Source organism: Delphinus delphis, chromosome 20 (genome assembly GCF_949987515.2).
Source record: "Delphinus delphis chromosome 20, mDelDel1.2, whole genome shotgun sequence".
Taxonomy (NCBI): domain Eukaryota; kingdom Metazoa; phylum Chordata; class Mammalia; order Artiodactyla; family Delphinidae; genus Delphinus; species Delphinus delphis.
This window is the reverse complement of record NC_082702.1, coordinates 9777935-9804396: the sequence shown is the minus strand read 5'-3', so window position 1 is coordinate 9804396 and position 26462 is coordinate 9777935. Positions and strand designations below refer to the sequence as shown.

The window sequence follows — 26462 nt, the reverse complement described above, 5'->3', positions numbered from 1 at the left end:
CTTCCCTGGGATTTTTGGACTTGGGGCTCAAGCTGCTGGGTGCCATCCTTCCGTGGTGTGGAGAATGCTGGTCCCAGAGAAACATGCTGACTTGCAGAAGGTCAGAGAAGGTATGGAGTACCTTGGTTGCCCTCAAATCCTTGGTTTGATGGCCCTGAAGGCCAGAGGGGACAACTGCCCTTCCTTGTTTGGCAATGTCGATCAATTGAGTCCTCCTCTGGCCTAAGTTAGAGCAAGCTTGGTTTCTGTCAAGCTTAAAGACGAATAAAGACCTGATAATGGTGTCTCATCACAAACGCTGTAATATATGCACACCACACACACACCTCGTACATATACACTTATAGACACAATCTATGGACACACCATATACACAGACCCTGACACTCCACCTCAGTGCACGTGTTTTTATTTCCGGATGATATAAAATAATAAACTTAAAAAACACCCCAAACCAAACACCCTAATGGCTCCCCCAAAGCAATGTGACCCCTTTTCCCACCCCAATAAATAGAGACTTCTGTCTGTCAGTCCACCCTCCCACCCCCATAACCCCCTTTGCTATAGACATACTCTGGGTATATATTACTCTACTCGGCAATAGACATCTCCCGAAAATAGAATTCCAATACTGCCACCTGACTCTACCTGGGCCCCATGTTCCTGGGAACCCCCCCACCTGCCAGTTCAGACCACCCGCCACTGCAGCACGCTGGTGTCCTTGCCCCCTGTGGTCAGGGCCACACTGTCATCCCACAAGAAGGCCACATTTGTCACATGGCTGCTGTGTCCGCCGTATTTGTGGCTGAGAGCCTGTGATATGGAAAGAAGGAAGTGAAAGGAAGTCATCTGTCTTGTTCACTGCTGTATTCCCTGGGCCCAGGCATTCGGTAAGTGCTCAATAAATATTTCTTGAGTTAATAGGAAAAAGAACCAAAGATCTCACAATGCAGATGCTCAGAGCTTTCGCACTACAGACTTGGTAATTTATCGACTTTCAAGTTAAGAAGGGCCCCTGGGATCAAGCCACTGCCCTCCTTGTACAGCCGGTGAAACTGGGATCCGGAAAGGGCTGCCTTAATCCTGCCTGCAGTGCTGCTTGGTACCTCCACCCTGCCAGCCCCCCAGAGGGACTCACTCGAGGCTGACAGCAGGGGTAGCTAAACAGGTGGACTTTGCCAAAGTCATCAGCTGAAGCCAGCAACTTCCCATCATGGGAACGGGCCACGGCATTGATGTCAGTACCATCTGCTCCCTCAGACCAGATCCCTGCGGGCAAGATTGGGGGTGCCTGGTGGTAAGATGGCAGCTGGGGCCAGGGACCCCCAAGGCGAGTAGGCCCCAGCCCCAGCCTCCCTGCCTTTCTCTCACCTAGCCCGTCTCTAGCCAGGGATGAGAATTGTAATAATCTTTTGGAAATGCTTATCTGACCCTATCCCTCTATAGCTCAAAGCCCTCCCATGGGGAATTCCCTGGCAGTTCAATGGTTAGGACTCCACGCTCTCACTGCCAAGGGCCTGGGCTCAATCACTGGTCAGGGAACTAAGATCCCACACAAAAAAAAAAACCCTCCCATGGCCCAGGCTTCTCACCATGACCCCCAAGCTCTGCCTTGTCCCCCACACTGCTCCTGCCTTGTTCTTACCAGTGCTTCCCTTGAACTCTGCAATGATTTAGCCATCCTGCCTTCTTGCATTTCTCCAAATACCAAGCTCTGTCACCTCTAGGCTTTTATACATGGCTATCATTCCCTTTGCCTAGCCATTGCTTTCCTTCTTCACCACCCTAGAACCTAACTCCTCATCCTGCAGATCCAGTTTGGATGTCCCTTCCTCCAGGAAGCCCTCCCTGACTCCCTCCTAGGCTGGGGCCAGGCGTCCTCTCTGGACTTCCTTGTCCCAGCCCAGTCTACTCTGGGTGGTCTGGGGACAGGTCTCTCTCTTCCACTGGACTGTGAGACCCATGATGGCAGGGTCAGGGCTGTCGTGGTCACCACTGACTGGGTCTTAGCACTGCCCAGCTGGGCACACAGGTGCTCAGGGGGTATGTGTTGAGTGCATTAATGCCTGAATGAATGGGTGACTGGGACACAGGCTGTGTGAATCTCCCTGGGCCAGGTGACACCCCCAATTGTTCTCATTTCATTACAGTTCCAAGGGATCTGAGTAGTCACCTCACCCTAACCTTTTCTCTTATACAAATACTGCTGCTCACATGTCTAAAGGAATGAGTTTCCCACCTTAGAGGTAATAAGAGACTGTGAAAACCACCAGTCAGGGATGTTTCTTGGAACTCCTGTCCTCAGCAAGACTTTCCCCATTCCAGAACTTACCAAACACGCCAAAACCCAGGACACAGGTAGCCGTGGCCCATTCCACGTTCCTCACAGCATCTGCAGTAATGATCTGCTTACAGGTAGCTGGGTCCCCTGGGGCAGAAAATGGGAGGAGGTGTTCAGAGCAGAAAGAACTACTGGGAATTCCCTGGCGGTCCAGTGGTTAGGACTCCGCGGTTCCACTGCAGGGGGCACGGGTTCGATCCCTGGTCGGGGAACTAAGATCCGGCAAGCTGCGCGGCACGGCCAAGAAAACCAAAAACCAAAAACCAAACGGAAAGAACTACTGACTTAATTCATCCATTCCACAGACAACGGGCACTGAGGTCCGACACAGGAGGCTAATTCTACCTCTCCAGACTGGTGCTAGATCCTGGGTGGTGACATCTCAAGACGAGAGCAGGGGTATCTGCTTAGAAACCTGTACCCCAGCCATCCAACCCGGAGGGGGAGGAACTGGTTAAAAGTTGGGTCCACCAGGGAGGAAACCAGAAGCCAGGAGACCAGCCAATCAGATCAACCCCTGAATAAAACAGCCAGAGGAGAAGGGACTTGAAGCCCCTGCTTCCCCTTCCAGAACCCAGGGAAGGCTATGCAAATCGCACACGCAATAGAGAGGCTGAAGGAGGAATGCCTTTGGGTTTCAGAGAACTCACAGTACAGAATCTCGTAGTCCCCAGAGTTGGTGACGAAGCAGCTGCTGTCCTGGGCCCAATCCAGGTGGGTGATAAAACTGGAATGGCCCTGCAGGGGAGGGAAGGGGTGGAGTTAGAGCTGGAGCGGGTAGGATCAGACCAGGATGGGTGGAAGGCAAAATACAAAGGTAGGGTGAAAACACAGGGGGTCTCGAGGAAAGATACACAAGCCTTTGGGGTGTGGGGATGGGGCCACACTATCATGGGCGGGGCCAGACTGTGATGAGCGGGGGCTAGACAAATAAGGGCTTAGAACACAAGGGGGAGTTTAGAACAAGTGGGCAGAGCTAGACACGGAGGGGCGGGCTTCGAATGCAAGGGGCTGGGCTACACAGAGGGTGTGCTTAGAACGTGAGGGGCGGGGCTACACAAAGGGACGGCCTTGAAACACAGGAGAGGGTAAATGTGTGGGCGGGGCTAAAACTCCTTGATGTGACCAGGGCAGTCAGTTGAGTGTTGAAGCTGTGCGCCCTTGAGGTAGAAAACTGGTTAATTCTGCACCCCCTGGACGGGGTGGCGGCGCGGGCTGGGGGCCACTGCCCACTCACCGAGCACTTGCCCAGGCGGCTGACCTTGCGGCCGCCCTGGTCCACCGTGTACAGGTACACCAAGTTGTCGTGGGAGCCCACGGCCAGGTACGCCCCGTCTGGGGGAGGGGGAGGGGGCTATGAGGAGGCACCCAGGCTCTACCCCTCCTCTCTCAGATTCAGCCCCCCACTATCCCAGACTCCTCAGTAGTCCCAAGTTCCATCCCTGCCACAGGCCTGGCCCCGCCCTTAGGCCGTGCCACATAGACTCCACCCCTTCCCCCTGCCAGTAACTCTGAGCTTCAGTTCCCAGGCCTGGCCTCTCCAAGGTCCCCTCCCCGGCCCCGGCCCTTACCTGGAGAGAAGCTGACCACTGAGATCTGTTCATTCCCATCTGTATGGATGGCCACCAGGTCATGGGTCTCCGTGTCCAGCAGCAGCCATCTTTAAGGAGAAGGCATGGTGGGAGAGGAGGGGTGAGCTGATCTGGTAGAGAAGGGTGGCAATCTGTGGGGCCTGAGGGAAGGACCCCAGAAAAGATTAGGGAGAGAGGCTGACTCCAGAGGAATGTTGGGAGATCAAGGCCTGGTAAACAGTTGGTACCTAATTATCATTCTCTGTAAGCTTTGGGGCAGTAAGGAAGGCAGGGGGAGGTGATCAAGGGATAGTTCCTGGGGGGCGCAGAGAAGCCCTCCCCAAATGCCCATCAGCTTTACCTGCCAGTCGCCGTGCCAATGGCCAGGACACAGCCACTGGGGTGGAAGCCAGCAGAGTAGGCCGGGTCCTGAGGAGGGAGAGAAGAGGAAGGGCTGGGAGCTGGGGTCCCCCTTCCATCTGGCCCACACTTCCCCAGCCTCAGAGGCAACTCTCAGCCTGGCACGAGGGCTCTCACCTCCCGCTGCTGCCCTCCAGTAACCTGCTGATGCAGATGCTCTGGAAACCGCTCTCCTTTCCTTTAACATGTCAGCTCGAAGAGAAAATATTCCTCCTTTCACTGTTGACTCTGGATCCTTTTTCACTCCTGTTTTAACCTCCCACAGCTTTATAAACCCAAGATGATTTCCTTAGGGACTTTTCTACTAGTGAGATCGTTGGGACAAAGGCTATCCGTATTTTTAAGACTTTTGATATATCATGCCAATTTGCTTTCCCTTATAAAATTATATTGACTTATCATTAGGCTTGTCTGAGTGCCTGTTTCCCCATATCTTTATCTAACTCCTAGCACAAAATTTTTAAATTTCGGGGGCATTTGGTTGATTTGCAGGCAACAGAGCACCATGGAATCAGAAGTGGTTTGAAACTGTGGCCCTGACACTTCCTCGTTATGTGACATCAAATAACTTTCCCCATCGTGGCCTTGGTTGCCCCACACGGAGAACATCAATACACACTCCCCAGGACTGTTATAAGCAAGGTGTAAAGTCCTTAGAATGGTAAGCTGGTGAGTAAGACGGGCTACAGGAAGCACTGAATAAAGGTCAGCTATGATTGTAATTACGAACGGCAAGTGATGTTACCTTTCTGGGCCCGTTTCCTGATTTTACCTTCCTGTTTCTGGGCGATCCATCATCTCTACTGCCTTGTGGAGGTTGGGGTGTGAGGGAGTTAAGAAGACAATGTGGGTAAAGTGCTAAGCCAATGTCAGGCATGGTGGGCAGACTGCCCGAATCAGAATAACCCAAGGGAGCTTGTTCTTATTATAAATTGCAGATTTCTGGGACTAAACTCAGACCTCCTGAACCAGACTTCCCATGCTTGGGGCTCAGGATTCTGTGTTTCTAACAACTCAGGTGGTTCTTATGCCCTGGCTAGAGAACTGCTGTGCTGAGCACAGGTCCTGGCATATAGTAGGTGCTCAATTAGGCAGCCAGAGTGAGGATTATTATACATGGCCCTAATAATTTCCAGGGTACACTATCCCTGACTCCTAGAAGTTCAAAGGCCATCAAGTGTTCCAGGATCATAGGTAACCCTGGATTCCTGGAGCAAAACCTCAAAGGGTAGTGTGGGGAATATGATGACTGACCTTCTACTGTCCCATACCCCACAGGCAAGAGAGCTTAAAAACTACATTGCCCAGAATCCCTTGTAGCTAGGGTTGGCTGTGATTTGGGTCTGACAATCAGCTGCACCATTGTGGGCTCTGGAAGGTACAAGGTGGAGGCCCCGCTCTGCCACTTCCACTGATCAGCTGGGTTGTGAAAGCAATAGCATTTGCTATGCTGGTGAGCAGTCACTAGCCTTAAAAGGCAAGGGCACAGAGTATCTGTTTTTGGCCAGTGTAAAGGTAGCCAGCATTGGGTCACTCTAGAGCAAGATAGTCCAACTGAACCTTCTGCGATAATGGAGATGTTCTTTATCTGCACTTTCCAATATGGGAGCCACTAGCCACATGTTTGGAATGTAGCTAGTACAATGGAGAAACTGAATGTTTAATTCTACTTACATTTAAAGTTAAGTTAAGTTTGAATAGCCACATGTGTTGGACAGCGTAGCTCTAGAACCAACACTTGAGTGACCACAGCATCCTGGTTCCTGGATTGCAGTTACAATGACAGCATTTTCTTGAACTCAGTGGTTCCTGACTCCCCACCTTCCTGACTGTGGCAGAGGCAGCAGTTCCTCTGGCAGGTCAGTTCTGTGGTGCTGTTCTGGGCTTCTGTCCAGTCAAGAACTCACTCCTCTAGCACTTCCAAGTGAGTTTGTAAGCACCCAGTTCCCTGCATTAAATCTCCTTCTGCTTAAAGACGCCAAGTGTGGCTTCCATTTGATGCACTGAACCCTGACACACTGAGACAAGTCGTTCTGTTAGAATGGCGTGCCAAGTCCCCCATCCCCTTACCTCGATGATCCTACTCCACAGGGGCTGGTGGGACTCCACGCTCCACAGATGCACCAACTTATCCTGACCACATGTCACAAATTGTCCCCGGCTGGGGTGTGTGGCCAGGCCCCATAGCTCTTCCACGTGGCCCTGGCAGAAAGGAGAGATGACAGCACGGAGACTGCCAATCCAGGCCTTTCCTCTGCATCCCCCACCTCCCCAAAGTCTGATGCCAGAAAGAAGTGCTGGACTAGCCCCAGCAACACACTCTCCCCACAGGTTACCCAGGGAAGACCCTTTCCCCAGTGTTATCTGAAGGAGGCTGTGATTGGGCAGACCCCTGCCCCAGTGTGGGGCTCAAGGCAAATGTTGCCCTTCCCCCCAGGTCTCTGCTTTCCACTGTGCACAATGGGAGGCAAGAGACATGATGAGTAGGAGCTTGACTTTGGGAGACAGATGGCGCCCAGCAGGCTGTAGGAACCCATGGAGGGTACTCAGCCTGGTGAGTCTGACTGCAGCTCTCTCTTATTGACTGTGGCAGTCACCTGGGCAGATGACTTCTCCTTGGAGCCTCAGTTTCATCTTCTGTAAAATGGAACCAATCACTGTATGTGGCTCATGGCATTTTTCTGCTCACTCACATTATGGGTGGAAAGTGTGAATAGATGGAAAGTGTACGAGGCTGGTACAAAGTGCTCACCAAATGGAAGTGGCTGACTATTATCAGTAGTGATAACATGCACTATTAATATATAATTAAAGTAATTAACAACGATAATCAACAGAATTATTGATATTAGTATAATGATTAATGTTAATAAATAATAGAAAGCTAGTAATATATTAATAATATAATTAATACTAAATAATATTGATACTATTATTAGAGGTCTTTAAGGTCCATTCTGGTCTTGGGACCCCTAGGAAATCCCTCTAGCCCTTGTTTTTCCTCATCTTCTTCCATGGAAACAAGAGCCAGAGGGGGGGAATCTAAATGCAGCTGCTGTACGGATCTCAGCTACCATGTAAGAGGTAAAATGCATGTCAGGAGTGAAGGAAGGGGCGGGGGGGTCACTGAACAAGAAGTAATTTTGGCCAAGACTCTTTGAGCCCTTACTCTGTGCCAGGCACCATTCTAAATGCTGTGCATGAATTGACTCATTGAATCCTTACAAAACCCCATGAGTCAGTTCTATTATTCTCCTGGTTCACAGAGGCACAGAGAGGTTATTCACTTGCCTCATATCACACAGCGAGTGAGCGACAGGGCTGTGCTTCGATCCCAGGGTTTTTTTTGGCCGCACCATGTGGCTTGCAGGATCTTCCCTGACTACCAGGGATCGAACCCAGGCCCCCAGCAGTGGAAGTGCAGAGTTCTAACCACTGGACGGCCAGGGAATTCCCCCAGTAGGCTGGGTTTTTTACTTGGATGTGTGGTAGGGTTCTGGCCCACGAGGATGAAGGAATGAGCATCTGAGAAGACTCCAGAGGGTCTTCCTAGATCCTTGTAGCTGAAGACCTGGGAGGTGTGTGGCTCAAGGCCTGTGTGACAACCTGCCAGGGCACTTACAGAAATGGACACCAACCTGACCAGCAGGGGGCAGCACAGCTGGAGCAGGGTCCTGGGACCCCTCTGCTGTGCTACCAGTTAACCCATTGCTGGACCATGGGGTGTTCTGGGGTGGGGTTATGTGTCAGGAGCAGTTAAAGGGAAGGTAAGTGGTGTTTACCAGGCCAGAGGATAAGGGATGGGGCAGGGAGGTGAGGTGAAATGGGAGTGGGAAGAGAGGAGGAATGAATGGTGCAGAGGAGAGAAGAGAGGCGGGTGGGGAGGGAGCAGGGCAGGTGCAGAAGAGAAGCTCACCTGGATGAGCAGCGAGAAGCCAGTGTGGACAGAGCCCTGCAGGATGGAGTTGCGGGTGGTCCCCACGTACAGCGTGTCACCCCGGCCCTCCGCTATGGTCCGCACGGGGCCGAAGTCCTCGGGGACCTGAGTAGGCAAAGGGGGGTGGGGGGCAGGCAGATGAGTGTAGGACACACGCAGAGGTGGGGTTGGGGGGTGGGGGAGACAGGCTGGGAGAGCAGGGTCTAGTATTAGTGGGGTGGGAGGAGGTATCCTCACCTTCATGAGCCTCTTCCCCTCACCTCCGCCTCCTGCAGCTTGCTGTAGTCGGAACCCCAGAGGATCACCCGCCGATCGCGGCCCCCTCCTGACACCAGCGTCCCGTCCCGCAGGGCGCAGAGCCCAAACACGCCGCCATCGTGGACACCCAGCAGGGCCTGTGTGATACGGTTCCCACCTGCAGGGTGGCCAGGGGCAGAGGTCAGCATGGGGAAGCTCCCCCATACTGACCCCAGAAAACACCTCAAACTCTCAATCCTACATCCAGCCATTCACTCACCTTTTCTTCTACCCAGCCTTCCACCCACCCATCTACTCAACCACCCATCTATTCAAATACCCTATCATCCATCTAATAAACCATCTGAAGTAACATCTACCCATCCACCCTTTGATCCTAACCCTATTCATCCACTCACCTATCTACTGGTCTGTCCATCCATCTATCTACTCACCCATCCAATTACCCATCCATGCAGCCATCAACGCTTCCTTCCTTCTATCCATCCATCAATCCGCCTCTCATCCATTCATTCACCCTCTCTTTCATCTGACTACCCACTCACCAGTCAATCCATCCTTCTATCCAAACATCCACCCATTTTCCATTTTTTTTCCTATCCATCTACCCATTCACCCATCTATCCACTCATCTGTCAACCTAACCATCTGTTCATCCATCCATTCAGTCAACAATTATTAAACTAGCATTGACTCTGGGCCCAGCCTCATGCTGGGTGATGCTGGGTACTGATGAAGGCAACCTCAGATCTTACCCTCACAGGGATCACAGTCCAGTTTCAGAGACAGACCTACTACCAGTCAGTGACGACCCAACATGGCTGGGGCTGGGATGGGGAAACCCAGGAGACTGTGGGATCCCAGAGTGGGCACCTAGCCTGGTGGGCCAGGGAGGGCTTCCTGGAGGAGGGGACAGCTGAGCAAGGATCTGAAGGTTGAGTAGGAGTTGGCTAGGACAACAGAGGGTAGAAAAGTGTTCCAGGCAGAAGGAACAACATGTGCAAAAGGCAGAGAGAACATGGACTATTTAGGAAACTAAAGAAATCTGGTGTGACCAAGTATAACATGCAAGGGACAAGAGAAAGCAGGGCCAGACCATGCATGGCCTCATTGAGGAATCCGGACCTTGCAGACCTCAGTGAGGAATCCAGACCTTGTTCTGAGGGATCTGAACTGTGTAGTAATGGAAGGGTTCAGCAGGGGAAGGATAGGGTCAGATTTACATTTGGTTCTGACAACAAACTGAATTGGAGGGGACAAGACTGAAGGCCCGGGAACCAGGGAAGAGGCTGGGGCAGGGACTAAGTGGAGAGGAAGAAAAAGCAACTCTCTTCAATTCCATCCTTCCAGGCTCAGAAGTGGTGTCACGTGTACATACATCCTTCTGTCTACCTATCTTTCTAACCACCCACCCACCCAACATCCTGTAGCCCTGCGGGCTGGACCCAGTGGTGGGACTGGAGATATGGGAACCAATCAGACCAAGTCTCTGCCCTCAGAGAGCTTAGAGTCTGCTGGGAAAGACACACTGCCAATTATTCAGAACTTATTCTCAGCTGTCTAATCTCAAGAAAAGCTCAAAACAACCGTGTGAGGGAGAGAGTATTATACCCATTTTACAGATGGGGCAACTGAGTCTCAGAAGGGAGATGACTCTCCCAAGGCCACAGAGAGCACACAGCACTGCTGAGACCTGAACCCAAAGCCTGCCCAACTCCCAAACCCACTCCTCACCCACTACCCCAAGATGAATGGTTACCTCAGCCAATGGATTAACATGTTATGAAGAACTGATTGTTCCAGGAAGTGGTTTGATGACTGAATAAACTCATTCATTCATTCATTCGTAACTTTACAGTAATCCACTGCCTGGGAAAAGACCCAGTCATTTATTAACACAGTCATCCGTTCTGGGGACAGCCATTCATATATTTAATTGTTCACTCACCTAATCACCCACCCATTAAGGACAGCATATTCATCTACTCATTCTTCTATTCACTGGGTGGGACAAACGCTTCATTCATTCATTAACTTATTCATTCATTCATTGCTCTGGAACAAACCACCTCTCCATCCATCCGTCCATCCACACTGGGTTAACCCATTCATTTATAGCTCAAACTTGATCGCTGCCATGGGATTTGCAGAGGACAAGGGGAGGGAATAAGTGAAGATTTCATGCAGGTGGGGATACTGGAGCTGAGCCTTGATGGAGGTGTTAGAATTGGACAAGTAATGACTTGTATTGTTGTATAGTACATTCCACATCAGCATGCTCCGAGAAAGGGACGCACAGCCAAAGGGAGTCAGGGAGGACCGCGTTGGGGAACCAATCGGGGGGGCTGACACTGACCTTTGCCCCAGACATAGAGGTTCCCCCCAGAGTCCCCGGTGACGACATCGCCACCCTCCAAAAAGGTCACACACAGCACGTACTTCGGTTTCTCGTGTTTCTAAGGTGGGGGAGAAGGGGAAGGTGTCAGAGGGTCGCTGAAGCCTGGAGGCCTCCCAGAGCTCACCCGTCACCCAGGACAATGGTCCAGGGGATGCCCTCCATGCTTTGGGGAGCGGCCCTGTGGGGAGCATCCTCATCTCCAATCCACCTCCATGGAGTGTCACGTCGCCTACAGACCACTTTCTGACCCACCCCGGACCCCCTTCCTCCCTCCTCTCTCTCCTCCCTGACTCCTGTCCCAGTCTCTGTCCTTCGTTCCCCTGCTGTCTTCCGCTTGGATTCCTCTCTCTCTGTCCCTTGGTCTCCCCTTCTCTGCCCCCGCCCCTCTCCTCTCCTTCCCTCCCGCCCCCTCTTCTGTCTGTCTCTAGGTCCCTCACCCTGCCCCGCCCCACCCTCTTCTCATCTCAATATCTCCATCTTCATCTCCATCTGAGCCTGGTGTTCTCAGGGCCTCCCCTTTTGGGGTAGAAGCCCCAACTCTCACCAAAGGCAAAGGAGCCCTGTCAGAGGTGTGCCTGCATCTTCTCTCCCAGGCCCTGTGCTTCCTGCTGTTTCTCTGTCTCTCTTGGCCAGTCAGCCTCTGACATCGGTTTATCCAGAATATTGACGACCGCAGCAACCCATGTATTGAGCATCCACTATCTGCTAGGAGTCGCTACACTCTTCATTCCACGGAATCCTCACAACTTCAAAGAGTTAAGGTGGATCACGCCACTGGTATGGATAAGGGAACTGAGGCCCCAGCAGGCAATAGCTCAGCATCCCTACAACCTCCAGCCCCTGGGGTATCTTCTTGTCTGCCTGGGTGTCCCTGCCAGCCTCCTTCAGGGCCAGCCTGTCCCAGTACCCCTGGCACTCACCTCAAAGAGGCCCTGCCGTTTGCTCATGCCGCCTCCTTCTAGGTTCCAGAAGTAGATGTGGGATTTCCCGCAGGTGATGAGCACGGTGGGGTCTGTGGGGTGGAAGGTGGCCACCAGCACGGCCTCACTGGAGCACTTTAAGGGGTGGGGGAGATTCTGAATGAGGACCTCAAAGCCATCAGGACCACGATACCCAACCCAGGAAGGACTGCCCTATACAGCTGTGTGGGCTGTGTGCTTGCACGCCCAACTTGCCTGTACCTCTCCTTTACGGGCAAACTAAAGTACAGGAAGCAGGGCCAGCCAGTGAAACATTATTGTTTTCTTCATCAACATAATGGCAGGCACGAGAGCCCTTACTTTGTACCAAGCTCTGTGCCAAGCATTTAACATCCATCAACTCATTTAACCCCACAGCACCCTGTAAGGTAAGGCTCATTAGCACCTCCCATTACAGATGATGAAGTGAGGCTCAGAGAGGGGAATTCACTTGCCTAAGGACACACAGCCAGGTTGTGTCCAGAATCAAGTCACTGAGAGCCCAGCCTCTCAACTACTTCTCTTTCCCCAAACCATGGGCCCCAATCCTAGGTCTCTTGCCCCCAGCCCAGAATAAGCACATGACCTTGGGCAAGTAGCTCTCCCCTCTACCATGCCTCAGGTTCCTCATCTGTAAAGCAGGTTATCTCCCGGAGATGCAAGTCAAGGTCTGTCTTGGACATCGCAGGACAGCAGAACCAGCAGCCACCTTGTACCGATCCTCCTGTTGGGCCTGGTTTGCCCACCCCATATGCCAACATCAAAGCCAAATTTTCCCTACAAGGAAGATGCTACCATTATCCCCATTTTATAGATGAGGCAACTGAAGCTCCGAGAGGGCAAGCCACTTGCCCAAAGTCACACAGCCAGCAAATGGCAAAGCCAGGACTTCAACATGAGTCTGATTCCAGACTTGTGAACACTGAGATCTGGCCAATCCCACAGGGAGACCCCAAGGAGAGGGGACAAGAAGGGTTACCTCACCTTGACATCTACCACCTTGGTCTCCTTGGCCCAGTCCCACACAGAAAGCATGTGATCGTTGGACTCATCTACCGCACAGAGGAGGTTGCCCCCATTCTAGGAAGAGGAGAGAGGATGGGGGAGGGGCAGGCGGGTCAGGATCCACCCCCTCCCTCCAACACCTTGCCCACTGGGGCATTAGCTACTCAGGCCTGCCTGACCCAAGTCATGTGAAACACATGAAAATATACTCCCCGTCCAGGGCCACACACATTTTAAAGGCTGTTTATAATTTTCCTTTTGAAATGACTCCTCCCTAAGAATTTCCTCTAATTTCCCCTCAGCTACAATTTCTCTGCAAGTAGCCCGAGGTCAGGAATTCTTACTGAGAGCCTCTAATCTGCATTTTCCTATGGAATGACTTTTAGGGCTGTGAAGTTAAACAGTTAATAAAGTCGGGATGATGTTGCTTTTTTATACCTGTAGTTAAGTGCAGGTTAGTTTTGATTTTGCAAAGTTTTCCTTTCCCCCACATTTTGGCAACAAAATAGCTTTATTTCCCCAAAGTTCTCAAGTGTCTCCTCAGGTCTCAGAAAACCTGTGAGGTTCTTAAACTGTCTATGGGATGACAGGTTGTTTTTTATTCCCCGATCCATTGCAGCCAATACTCTGGTAAAATACAGTAAAACTGTAAAATATGATTAAAAAAAAAAAAAAAGCCCACCACTCACACACTTGGATGTTGTGTGAATGTCAAATTGCTGGACAAATTCCTAAAGGCTAACTCTCGATTTCTGTGCTTATCTCCTCCATACCTGCCAACACCCACTTAGGATGGTACTAGGAGCCAGGGCTGCCCTAGACACAGGGCTTAAAATGCCTAAGGGATAAGGACCCTTCCAGAATGAAAGGTGGTGTGAAAAAATAATGCAGAAAGCGTTAACTGACGTACAAAGGATCACTGAGGAGTTTCTCTGCGGAGCAATCAAGACATATGGTCCCCTCATAAGGGCTAATAGAGCAGGCCTGTGAGGCCACAAATGTGGGCACACAGCCTGGAGGGCCAGGGGGCGTGGCCAGCACCTGTGACGCCATGATGAAGGTGTGGCCTCCAGCCCCAAGGGGCACCCGGGGCAGGCGAGGGATGGCACAGGACTTACAGATTTGGAAAAGCCCACACAGCACACAGCTCTGTCAAACACCCCCAGGCCCAGTACGTGTAAGGTGGAGAGGGAAACGGAGTCCCAGACGCGCACGTGGGGCGGCAGTGGCTGCAGGGAAGAGAGAGGCCGGTTACCTGGGGGGCCCAGATTCCTGACCCACCCACGACTCCATCCCAGTCTCCAGGTCCTGCTCCCTCCACTCTGTTACCTTCCCCTCCTTAGTGGTGCCTGCCACCTGTCCAGTGGCGATGGTGACCATATCAGGGTGGACAGCCAGGCTGAGGAGAGAGAGGGCAGATGGACAGGGCTCAGCAGGGGGGTGCTCACAGCACACCAGGACCCCTCCCACAGCAGGCCACAGTCGCGATGCCTGATTATTCATTCCGCAGTTTGCTTGAATGAGTTACTTAGTCAATAAACACTGATTCAGCTCTTCAGTAGCAATAAGGGTATACTCTCTGGGTACTCTGGCTCAGAAGCAAGACTCAGGCCTGCGGTCTCTAACTCAAGTGCCCAGAGGGCTCAAGCCTGTACCACAAACGGCCAGGAGAACACACCCATTTAAAAGGGTTGTCAAAAATAAAATAAAATAAAAGGGACTTCCTTGGAGGTCCAGTGGTTAAGACTCCACGCTTCCACTGCAGGGGGCACGGGTTCGATCCCTGGTTGGGGAACTAAGATCCCACATGCTGTGCGGTGAGGCTAAATATAAAAAAATAAAAAATAAAGGGGCTGTCACCACAGGGCTCCAACACACTGTGGGATCGTCTGGGGTGCCCACTTGAAGTTTTCAAAAGAAGTGAAAAATTCAGGCATCTGAGTGAATTCACCGACATTTGACGTATTGATAATCAATCCACATTTTTTCCCCCTGAATTCAGCCTGTTGGCCAGGGAAGGCCTGGCCCCACCCACCTCCCCTAAGAGTGTCCCAAGCAGGAAATATTTGGCATCCTCCTCCCAGGCCTCACCACTTGATGTCATCATTGTGTCCCAGGTAGTGCCGCTGCCTCTGCTCCTCCACACTGTATAGCACAGCCACAGAGGCCACGAAGTACACTATCTCCCCCGTGGGCAGCAGGTAAAGGTTGGCCCGGCAGTCTCGGCCACGGTAGCCATAGCTGGAGGTGCCCAGGGGCTGGTTAAAGAGCCTGTTTTGCATTGTATCTGCTGACTGACTCCCAGATGAAGGTCATCAGAGCTAGGTTTTCCTGTTTCCACTCTTACCCCTGTGGAAGGTTGAATGATGGTATCCCCCAAAAATATGTCCACCAAAATATTAACCCCTGGGAAGTGTGAAGGTGACCTTCCTTGGAAAAGGAGTCTTCGCAGATGTAATTAAGGATCTCAAGACGAGATCATCCTGGATTATCTGGATGGGCCCTAACTCCAGCAACAAGTGTCCTTATAAGGGACAGAGAAGAAAAGACACAGACACAGGGTGGGAGAAGGCGGTGTGAAGACAGAGGTTGGAGTAAAGCAACTATAAGCCAAAGAACCCCAAGGGTTGCCAGTAGCCACCAAAAGCTGGGAGACAAACAGGGGCCTCTTCCTCATCTCTCCATGGCTCCCGCACCTGCTTCAGGTCTCTACTCAACTGTCAGCTCCTTGGAGAGGCCTTCCCAAGCCTCTCCCAAATAGTTCCCAGCTATTTAAAACTGCAAACTGGAATTCCCTGGCAGTCCAGTGGTTAGGACTCAGTGCTTTCACTTCCGCGGCCTGGGCTCAATACTTGGTTGGGGAACTAAGATCCCACAAGTCGCGCCACAGTCAAACACAAACAAACAAAAAAACTGCAAACTCACACACCCTCAACTGCCCCCATCCCCCTCCCTCTTCATAATCCTGCAGTACATTCATCAGCATCCCACACGTTATCTGTTTAATTTATTTTGTGTCTCCCGAACTACAGTGTCTGCTCCAGGGGGGCAGGGACCTCTGTCCATTTTGTTAACTGATGTACCCCTTGTGACCAGATCAGGGCCTGGTACACAGCAGACATGAGTTCAATATTTGTTGAAGGAATGTGACCCTCCTCTGTTCAGAACTTTCTGTGGCTCCCCAGTTCCCCTAAGACAAAGCCCAAGCTCCTCCACTGGCCTGGTTTGCCCCTCCCTGGCCTTAGCAGGGCTTCTGCCCTCCTTTGCTCTCTGACCTTGGAGTTTCTCAAAACACTAAGATCACTACTGTCACCCAGGTCTTGGCACTAACCTTCCCCTTTGTCTAGCACAAGCTACCTGCCACCCTTCTCAGTTGCCCTGTCCTCAGATCAAGCTTCAGGCTCTCTTCCTCCGCTAGATTCATCCCACTTATCTGATCAATTTGTTAACGTCACCTATTCCTTAATGAGACTATCAGTTCCACAGTGGCCAAGACTGGGCTGTTTTGTTCTCTTCTACAACTCCTCCTCTGAGAAGCCTTCCCTGATGCCCAGACTGGGTCAGCTGCTCTCTCTGGGTTCTCCCATCCCAGCCTGAGTTGTCATTGTCACGGATTCTGTCCCCACACTGGACTGTGATTTGGAGACTGTTGGAAGCCAGCCCTTAGCCCCAGAATGTTCAGGAAACATTTGAATGAATGTCGATATGTGTATCCCGACCCCACAGAAACTGCTTCACCCTGCAGCTATTTGGGGCTGGGGAATGAGGCCTATACTGACTGTTGCTATCTCAATTGCTTTTCTTTTGATGCTCACTTATCAAGGCCAGCTTGACATGACAGCATGGTATTCTTTGACTCCCGCGAATATTTCCAGCTGCCTTAAAGAGGCTCTGGGCTCCCACATTCCTCCCTCCTCCAGAGCAGAAACCAAGGCCAAGAGAGGAAGACAGGGACTGGGTCCCTAAGATGCTGATCCCAAGCCCCAGTCTGCATTTTGGGAAAAGCCTGGGGCTCAGAATCAGAGCTCTTGCCTCAGATCTGCTGACTCCCTAGAACAGGGCTTGATATCCCCTCTCTTTTTTTTTTAAATTTTATTTTATTTATTTTTTTATATAGCAGGTTCTTATTAGTTATCTATTTTATACATATTAGTCTATATATGTCAATCCCAATCTCCCAATTCATCCCACCAGCCCCCTCCCCCCTTGGTGTCCATATGTTTGTTCTCTACGTCTGTGTCTCTATTTCTGCCCTGCAAACCGGTTCATCTATACCATTTTTCTAGGTTCCACATATATACGTTAATATATTTGTTTTTCTTCCTGCTTGGTCCCCTCTCTTGACCTCAGTTTCCTCATCTGGAAAGAAAGGGTAATAGTTCCCAACCTGCAGGCCTCAGAGAGCTCTCGGAGGCCACTTGTAAAAATATATTCTCAATCCTACAAAAGAAAAGGATCATATTATTCAACGTATTTATACTTGAAAGAGCTTTGAACAGTGCCTGGCATATAATAAGTGCTCAATAATGATTAGTTATTATTTTAATCAATCTCTGTTTATGGGGCCCATATGATGAGCACATTGTTTCACAGCCTTATGAATCTGAGATCACGACACCCATTTTTCAGAGGAGGCAACTGAGGCACAGAAGGGCATGGTGACTTGTCCAGGGTTACGTAGCCAGCCAGAGGCTGGGCTGGGGTTTCAACCCATTTCTGCCAGGCTCCAAAGACAGGGTTCTTAACCATTATCAACTTCTTCCATTTCTCAAATACACCAAGCTCACTCTGACCGCAGAGCCCTTAGACCTGCCGTGCCCTCTGTTCTTCCTAGGCTGGCCCCTGAATGTCCGATTCTCAGCTCAAATGCCCTCTCCTCAGAGAAACCCAGTTACTCCTCTCACTTGAGCTTAGTTTACTGTATTCCCAGACTGTGTGAGCTCAGGGAACACAGCCCACATGCAGACGAGGATCCGACAGATGGAGGGCGCTCAGCAAACATTTGCTCCTTGAATGAATCATAAAAGGTCATGTCAGCTAACCTGCCTTCCTCTGCTCCCTCCAGACTCCAGTTCTTCCTGACCCCTAAAGCCACAGAGGCCTGGAAAGTCCCACCTTCAGTACAAAGACCCTCCCTCCAGCTGAAGTCCCACACCAGAAAGGCTCTGGTCCCTTCCAGGCTGGGGGCGGGTGGGTTGGGAGAAGTGGGAGGAAGAGATTAAAGCAAAAGGATACACCCAGTCCAGCTTGAGACGGCGGGAAGGCAGCTCGGAGCGTGTATCCAGGCTGTAGCTGGGTGCCAGCTCGTCGGGGATCAGCATGAGCACAGGGCGGCCCCTCAGGAACATTTTCACGGAGCCCTCCTCTGCCAGAACACCCCAGAGGTCAGGTGCTGACACCAGCCCCCAACCCTATTTCCTTTCCCCTTCCGACTTCACTTTTTTACTTTTTTAATTAGCAGAGGCGGGGAAAATGAGGCCAAAGAGGCAAAGGCCCAGCCAGTAGCCAGGCTTCCTGACCTCCAGCTCTGGCTTCTCACCCCAGGAAGCCCCACCCATTCTCCCTACTTACCCATGCTGAAGATAACTTCTTTGGTTTTGCTGTCAGGAAAGGGAAAAAAAAAAAAAGAAAAGAAAAGAAAAGAAAGAAAGCCCTAATTAGCAGGCAAGTCAGAAATTGGGAGAAACCACTTCCCCACCCCAGCGCTCCCCGGAGGTATTTGATGAAAAATGGGGGCCGAGTAAGGAGCGGAGCGCTGCCTCTCTGCAGGCCGTGTGCTTTGCTCGGTTGATCTTGCAGAGCCTAAGACACAGGCCCAGAGAGGCAGTGATCGCCAAAGATCAAACAGCACGAAGTGGCAGGGACGCGATCCTGAAAGAGGAGCGTCACAGGTACCTCTCCCACCTAAACAGCACGGTTCTCCCAACGCTCCCCACCCCCAGTCCCACAGAGCCCCAAACTTCAAGCAGAGAGGGAAGAGGTGAGGGTTTAAGGGAAGGGGCGTGTCTCCAACTCCCTTTGCTGACGGAAGGTGGTGATGCCCGCGGGTCTGGGTCCCCGGAGAAGGGGGAAACCTGGGATCCAGATCCCGGTAGCGCGAGGAGGAGGGGGGTGTGCGAGAGAGTCTCACCCAGCTCCAAAGCTACTCATGGCGGCGGCTGGCGAAGCTTCGGGGCCGGGGGTGGAGCCGGGACCGGCTCCGCCGCTTCCGGCCCTGGGAGGCGCCCACGCCGCCGCGCCCTGCCCCGCCCTCCACTGCCAACCCCGTAGCCGGAGGGTCACACTGGGTCTCAGGTCCCTGGCTGTGGGTCCTGATACCAGGCTCTTTTTTGGGGGGAGGGAGAGTGTTTTTTGAGAACATGGACTCGGGGACGTGTCTGCCTGAGTTCAAACCCCAGCTCTGCCAGTTCCTAGCAGTGTGGACAAGTTGCCAAACCTCTTGCCTCGATTTCTGCACTTTTAAATTGGGGATAATAAAAATACATACCTCCTGGGTGATTGCGAAGCTTAAATTAGTTAATTCATGTAACATGCCTTGCGTGGTGCCTGGCACATAGCTTCTGTACGTGTTTGCCATTATTTCAGTGAGGTTGAAATGTGTGATTTTTGACTCTGGTCCTGCCTTAGTCTGGTCCTGCCTTAGTCCGGACCCGCCAAGCCCTGACCACGCCCACTGCATCAGGACTCCACACTCAGGTTTTTACACCGCCCAGACCTTCAGTGTGGCCCGGGCTCTGGGAACTTGACCACGCCCAACATTCTGATCATACACACCTCTCCTTCCGATCCTGCCCCTGAACTGACAGCTCTCCATGGAACCGCCTACCCTCCTCAGGTCCGGTTAAACTTCAGACCGTGACCACTTTCACCTAGAGTCCCTTCAAGCCTACTGATATCTGCCCACGCCCACATATGACCACGCCCAACTTTCAAACCACGCCCATTTCCACCTGGCAGCGCCCCAGGCTCCCCGCCGCCCAGCTTCTTGCATCGGACACTACGGCACCTGGTCTTAGCCCATTACCCCTACCCCAGGTTCTGATTCTGCCCTGGCTAACCCTCTGGCCACACCCTCAAATTCCAATCACTTCCCTCCCTCTGATTACCCCATTTCCTGCAGAAACTCCTCTGAGGGTCCTGCCCTGGCTACATCTCTGAGACTCAATGGGGACTCTCCCCTTTACCTTAATAGCCACGCCCACAAACCTGGCTCCTCCCTAACTTCTACTCCGGCTCATCCAAGAGACGCTAATCATCCACGTCTCCTAGGTTCTAGTCCAGCCCCTTAATGCTTTGACCACGCCCCTCCGTGTTGGTTCCGCGTTTCCATGCCTCGCAGTTCAACCACGCTGTCTCAAGATTGGTCTCTCCGAGCCTCCGGCACTGTTTCCGCATTCTGAACTAGATGACCGCCCTTTAGGTTATCAACTCGTGGCCTGGGGCATCACCCTAAATTCCCCATCCTTTTCCAAGCCTAACTGGGGTCCTGGCCCCACCCGTTGTGTCACGACCCCGCTTCGGACACCTACCCTTCCTTTTTGGCGCTACAATTGCTGCTAGAGGATGTGGTGCGGCTGCGGGGGTCCTCGCGGCGCACTGAGGCGAGGCGCTCTGGTGACAAGTAGCGGCGGGCACTGCGAATGGAGAGCACGTAGGTAGGGGCAGAGCCCGCGAGGCCAGCAGGCGAGTGCCGGAGGCAAGAACTTCCCCGGACCTTCCACTGCTGGTGTTCGGACATATGAGTCCATCCGTTTCCACATAAACAGCCTCCGAGGTCTTGAAGGAAACTGGGGATCCTGGCTTCCGTGACTTACCTGCGCCCGGAGGTCGCCTCCTTTTTGGGGGAGGATGGGGACGTGGCATAGCCGCCCACGCGCCGCGGGGGTCCCGAGCCATTGAGGGGCGTCCTAGTGGGAAGGCCTTTCAAGAGCTGACACACTAGAGGAATGGGGTTAGAGGACAGAAGGGGGTGAGTGTGAGGTCCTGGCCCCAGTCCCTCCCATCTCACCCCTCCAGTTTGGTGAAGATACCCGAAGCTGTGGTGCCTAGGCGCGGAGGCGCCCGGCCCTTGGGGGTGCCCCGCGCGCGCAGAGCAGCGCCTTGCTCCTCGCATGCCCGCAGGCGACGCAGCGCGTCAGCCAGCGCGGCCTTTAGGACCGCCAGCTCGTCTTCCTGCAGCTGCAGCCGCTGCTCCAGCGCCGACACGCGGTCGTCCACCTCCATCCCGCTCGTGCCCGACAAATTGTCATCTGGAAGGCAAGGGAGCGCTGGCTGCGGGGGGCCACCCAGGAGCTACAACGCCCGAGGTGAGACGTCCCTCCAGCCTTCCCTGGTCTAATCCTGGGGCCAGCCACGCCCCCTTCCTCTCCAGTAACCTGGGGCTGGGACGCTTGGATGTGGGCCAAGAAAAGGGGAAGGAAATCCCCATAGCTCTCAGCCCTTGTCCGCACACTCCTCTCTGCTGCAGCGCCCTGGAGGCGTGACCTTAGGGAAGTCCCTTCCTCTCTAACCTTCTAAGAGACTACGAATCAGGAGCCTCTCGACTCTGGTTTTAAGATTCTATGACTAAGATGCTAAATACATATGAGTCATATCAACATTTTAAGGATGACACCAACTTTTCGCTAGTGAAACCAACATTCTAGAATTGATTTCCAATATTCTCTGACAAATATCAAGATTTTATCGCGGGTACTAACATTCCCTCTCTGTTTCTAAGACTTTCCAAGCCATAAAGGTCGTGCCTGGTCCCTCGCCTTCGCATTCCCTCCCCACCTAGGGGTTCGACACACGAGCCTGCTGCAAGGACAGAGTTTCTGCGGCCCCTGGCGGCAGATTTGGGAGTTGCAGGCAGCGCATCCAAGACCCGAGACCCACGGAAGGGAGATACCCGCGGGGATCTGACACCCAAGCTTTCTTCCCCAACCCGAGCTTCTCCCGTCAATTCCCCTCCTTTATTTGGCTTATGTACCCCATGCCCCTGATTCGGCTCTCCCTCTCCCCTCTAGGCCATGGGTGCAACCGAATAACTCCTCCATCTCCCGCGGGGGCCCCCCCTCGCCCATTTTTCCCGAAGTGGGAGGGGCAGAGGACCAAGGTGGTCCCCCCTCCCCCCTCCCTCCCAGACCACTCATACCCAGACTCATTGCTGGCAATAACCAAGAAAGCCCTGGCTCCCAGTCGGGTAGAAGTAAGGTTGGTACCATTAACAGGAACCGGGCGTGGAAGTAGCACCTGCCATCCCCTGTCCGTAGGCCGCCCCGCCCGTCCGCTGGGCTCCGCAGTGCAGCCGTCTATCCCGTCCCTCCCTCCCCTCCACCCCCCGCAGCCCAATCGCCTGCCTGGCCTTGCCCGCCCTGCCCCCCACCCAGCTCCTCTCTGGTCGGGTGCCTGGACCTGCATTGGAAGGTGGGGGCCTCCCGAGGTCTGAGGGAGAGAGCTGTCAGGACTTGGAACTCATAAGAGGAGGAATCTCAGGGTCCTGTTGGCAAAACGTTTTGCAAAAGAGGAAACTAAGGACGGAGGTTGGGGAGTGTGCAGAGATCACCAAAGGTCCAACAGCCAATAGGTGAGGTGCAGGAGGGCCTGGTCACCTCCTTGTGCCAAGACCCCTCTTACCTACCATTAATAATACTACCCCCCCAAATGAGATCTGTTATAGGGAGCTTACACGTGGCAGGCACTCTTCTTGCAAAACACTTAGCACCTCACCTGGCTCTGGTTATGTGCTCAGTAAATCCAGAATATAATTAACTGTTATATGGTACCCAGTGCTCCCAGCAACTCTAGCAGCTGTAGTATTATACCCATTTTAGGAGGCAAGAAGGTGGAAGGGGACTGAGACCTAGAGAGATGAAGGTGCTTGTGCATGGACACACAGCCTTTCAGCAGCAGAACAGGTACATGACCCCAGGCTTAGGCAGCCTGTCAGCCTGCCTCTTAGAGGGGCAGAGGAGACAAAATAAGCATTCTGGAGCTCTGCCAACTCCAGTGGTCCCTGACACTGTGCTGTGTGCCCAGGGGAGTGAGCCTCCAAATGGAAGACAGTTCCTTCTCAGGGCCCCTGAGTGAAATGGGGGAGCTTTCACCTTGGCCCTTCAACCCCCATCCAGAGAGCCAGCTGCATTCTGAGGCCTTGGCCTGCCCACCCCCCACCCACCATGACTCAAGTCCTCCGCTCCCTCCTGACCATTCCCCCACCTTCGGCATTTTTGCCCGGAAACCAGCCCCCACTTCCCACTTCTCCCATCCCTCCCTCCTCCCTTCTGCCTCCAGCTTCCCTCATCTGGGCCTGACACCCACAATGACCTTTCTTGTATTGTACCCATTTGTCTAGGGAGAAGGGATGAGTCCTAACGGGTGGGAGGGGCAGGGCCTGAGGATTTGGGGGGGTATAGTCGAAGCAAAGTCCTCTGGTCATCCTACCCAGTCCCACATCCAGCCCACAAGCCAACACCAAATACCACTCTCCCCCTAATCTGTCCCTCTGCTAGGGAGAAGGGGGAGGGTCCCAGAGGACTGAGAGGGGATAGGGAACGCAGAGTTCCAGACCTCCAGGCCTCCCCCGCTTCTGCCCCAAGCTCCTGAGGTTCTGCTCCTTTCTCTCAGTTCAGACACCTCCGAAAAAGGGGAGGGTTGAAGAGGGTGGGGGGCTAGGATCAGGGCTTTGGGGATCAGGGAGCTTGCTCTAGGGTCAGGGTCCTGCTAGGGGAGAAAGGAGAATCTTCAGCAAGGGGCCAGGATGGGGACTTGGAAGGAGGAGGTTGGGGCAGGAGGAGATAGGTCCAGCCCTGGGCGGGGCCAGGGTCGGAACTGAGGAGGGGTCTCACCGTTGCAGTATTGAAGCAGGGAGGATGTGTCGTAGAGGCCGCAGAAGGCCGGGCCGCGCTCCGCCATCGCCCCGCCACAGCCACCGCCAGCCCCCCCGGCCCCAGCTCGGGCCTGGGCTCCCCCCCCAGGTCCTGCCTCCCGTTGCCATAGCAACGCCCTTCGTTCCAGCATCCCCGGCTCGGCCTGCCCGGCATCAGGCGGCCGACGCCGGGCCTGGCACCGGGGTCATCCCCCAGGATGCTCAGAACGGGGGGGGGGGGGTCGGAACACCCTCTGCCAGGCCCCCCAACACAATCTTCGGGCCGGGATTGGCTGACCCGAGATCCCCCTCGGTACTGTCTGGTCCCGCCCACAACAGGCGTGTATTCTCTTTAGACACCCCCGCCTGTTCAGGACCAATGAGAGCCTGTCGCGCAGGCCCCCTCCGCCAATAGGGGTGCAGAAGGTTTGGAAGGGGCAGGGCCTTCTCTGCTTTTCAGCCCGAAGCATAGCCCCCGGCTCTTAGAGGAAGATAGGGTGGAAGAAGACACTCCACACCCCGCAAACCTCCCTAATCTTTTATTGGATTTTCGAGAAGCCACCTTGCAAGACTAGAGCCTGACCCTAGAGTCTCAAATCCGCCCAGATATCCACTAGCTCCGCCCTGGAACTCTTATTCTAGCTCATTTCTTAGAACTCTTGTTTATTCTACCTACGCCCGCCCCCAGGGCTCTTAACTCCACCCCCAGAATCCTGAGGGGGGAGTTAAAGTTCTATTCCCGCCCCCAGAGCTTTTGGCACCGCCCCCTAAGCATCTCAGGGCGATGGTGCTTGGCCCAGAGCCCTTGACTCGGCCTCCTGATAGGATTGGCTCCGCCCCTTAAGTTTATACCCCTACCCCCAAGTCTGTTAGTCCCTCCCTAACCTTTCCTTCCACTTTCCTATTGGCCGCCCCAGGCCCTTAGCTCCTCCCCTACAGCGTTCATCTCCCATACCTTGTTATCCAGTCCGGGTTTTGACAAAGGCCCAGCTGTGATGCCTGGATGGCTGGCGGTGTCAGTCGGAGGCGGCTCCGAAGTTGGGGGGAGAGGGGAGGGTAGAAACGCTGACAATGGACTTAAAGAATACTGGATCACCTTCTCCAAGTCTCCATTGAGGGTCAGCACCTAGAAATGACCCAGAATATGCTTTATAGCGGTGGGAAGTGAGCCCAAAGCAGAGGAGATTTGCCTCTGGATGGACACAGGCAGGCCTTGGAAGCCCAGGGCTTTGGAACCAAATTGGCCTGGGTTTGAATCCTGACTCCACCAGTTTCTGATTGTGACCTTGAGCCTCAGTTTCCACATCTGGAAAGTGGGGGGTCATATCGTGCCTACTTCTTTCATTCATTTGAAAGTTTGGGGACTTTCCTGGTGGCGCAGTGATTGAGAATCCGCCTGCCAATGCAGGGGTCACGTGTTCGATCCCTGGTCCGGGAAGATCGCACATGCCATGGAGCAGCTAAGCCAGCGTGCCACAACTACTGAGCTTGTGCTCTAGAGACTGCGAGCCACAACTACTGAGCCTGCATACCACAACTACTGAAGTCCACGCACCTACAACCTCGCAACAAAAGAAGCCACTGCCAGGAGAAGCCCTCGCACCGCAACGAAGAGTAGCCCCTGCTCTCCGCAGCTAGAGAAAGCCTGCGTGCAGCAACGAAGACCCAACGCAGACAAAAATAAATAATAAATAAATAAATAAATAAATAAATATGTTTACTGAGTGCCTATTATGTGCCAAGCTCTGTTCTAAGTGCTGGAGTTTCAGTGATAAGCAAGTCAGCCCCAGAGTTTGCCCTCGTGGTCTGTGCAGCTTGCGGAGGAAGTAAACCACAATACAGAAAACAAGTAAATAGTAATAGCTAACATTTATTGAGCACTTACTATGTGCCAAGCACTCAGTTATTTTCATCACTATTTTACAGATAAAGAAACAGGCACAGAGCTCATAAGATAATTTCAGGTCCTGGCATTACAGAGATAAGATAGAGTGATATGGTCAGGGATGGGAGGGTGAGGCTAATTTAGAGAGAGTGGGGCCAGCGAAAGTCTTTCTGAGGAAGTGACATTTGAGCTGAGATGTAAATGACAAGAAGAAAGCAGTCACACAAGGTGGGGTGGGGGTGGGGGTAGGAAGTAGCTTCCCACGTAGAGGGAAGAGTAAGTGCAAAGGTCCAGAGGTAAGTATGAGTTTGGCATATTCCTGGGGCAACAAGAAGACCGGTGAGGATGGAGCTGTGGAGGAGGAGGAGAGCAGGAGGTAGATGAGGTCAGGGAGGTAATGGGCCTGCAGATCTTGCAGGACCTCGAAGATTGTGGGCAGATGTTGGCGGTTTGTCACTGTATCCTCCTGTAAGCCCTAGTGAGGCCACCTATGTAAATCACACATGAGAACAGTGCCTGGCACACATAAATGACAGCAACCCCTATTCATTTCTCAGTGAAACCTACTATATAAGATCAATAACGGGTTCCAAGTGATGACCAAAATAGACGTGGGCCATTATCCTTCTACGATCACAGCTAACTGTGTCACTGACAGAAACAATGCAGGAACTCAGATTTCCTGCTTCCCAAACACCCATTTCTCCCACCCTCCACCTCCCTGAGCTCCAATTCTAGGAGAGGGGAAATCAGACTCCTACATACAGAACAGTGTGCAGCAGGCTGCAATGTGCTAAGGGCTGTTACCGAGCGTCCCCAGAGGCCTGTGGGAGCCCAAG

General features: G+C 52.9%; 1 protein-coding gene and 1 long non-coding RNA gene across 4 annotated transcripts; one reads left to right on the top strand and one right to left on the bottom strand.

Annotated features, from left to right (window-relative positions):
• Positions 1–402: 402 nt before the first annotated feature.
• EML2 (EMAP like 2) lies at positions 403–24026 on the bottom strand. 3 transcript variants are annotated; one of them, XM_060000906.1, is made up of 22 exons: positions 23719–24011; positions 20920–21138; positions 20704–20827; positions 20419–20523; positions 18461–18489; positions 18125–18254; positions 14981–15130; positions 14219–14288; positions 14008–14118; positions 12869–12964; positions 11846–11980; positions 10884–10983; positions 8530–8684; positions 8249–8374; positions 6403–6534; positions 4274–4341; positions 3913–4001; positions 3579–3676; positions 2992–3079; positions 2333–2428; positions 1139–1269; positions 403–813 (listed from the first exon to the last, which is right to left on the bottom strand). In XM_060000906.1, the coding sequence occupies exons 1-22, from the start codon at positions 23888–23890 to the stop codon at positions 688–690; spliced, it is 2550 nt and encodes an 849-aa protein (XP_059856889.1). In that variant the 5' UTR covers positions 23891–24011; the 3' UTR covers positions 403–687. The 3 variants fall into 3 exon arrangements, 2 of the variants coding, with proteins under 2 accessions (XP_059856889.1, XP_059856890.1); XR_009517776.2 differs by lacking the exons at positions 403–813; positions 3579–3676 and having other exon boundaries at positions 23719–24026; XM_060000907.1 differs by lacking the exons at positions 20419–20523; positions 20704–20827; positions 20920–21138; positions 23719–24011 and adding an exon at positions 19020–19039 and having other exon boundaries at positions 410–813.
• On the top strand, positions 20415–25399 carry LOC138413931 (uncharacterized). Its single transcript, XR_011246326.1, has 3 exons — positions 20415–20544; positions 20906–21195; positions 25095–25399. It is a non-coding gene; the product is annotated as an uncharacterized lncRNA (long non-coding RNA).
• The last annotated feature ends 1063 nt before the right edge of the window (positions 25400–26462 follow it).

Bases quoted from the DNA above. Each gene is read 5' to 3' on its own strand.
- EML2 (XM_060000906.1), bottom strand. From the start codon at position 23,890: ATGCTGGAACGAAGGGCGTTGCTATGGCAACGGGAGGCAGGACCTGGG. The intron at 20,828-20,919 runs GTATCTTCACCA...CCATTCCTCTAG, and splicing joins CCTAGGCACCACAGCTTCGG to TGTGTCAGCTCTTGAAAGGC. The intron at 3,677-3,912 runs GTAAGGGCCGGG...CCCCTCCCCCAG, and splicing joins AGTGGTCAGCTTCTCTCCAG to ACGGGGCGTACCTGGCCGTG.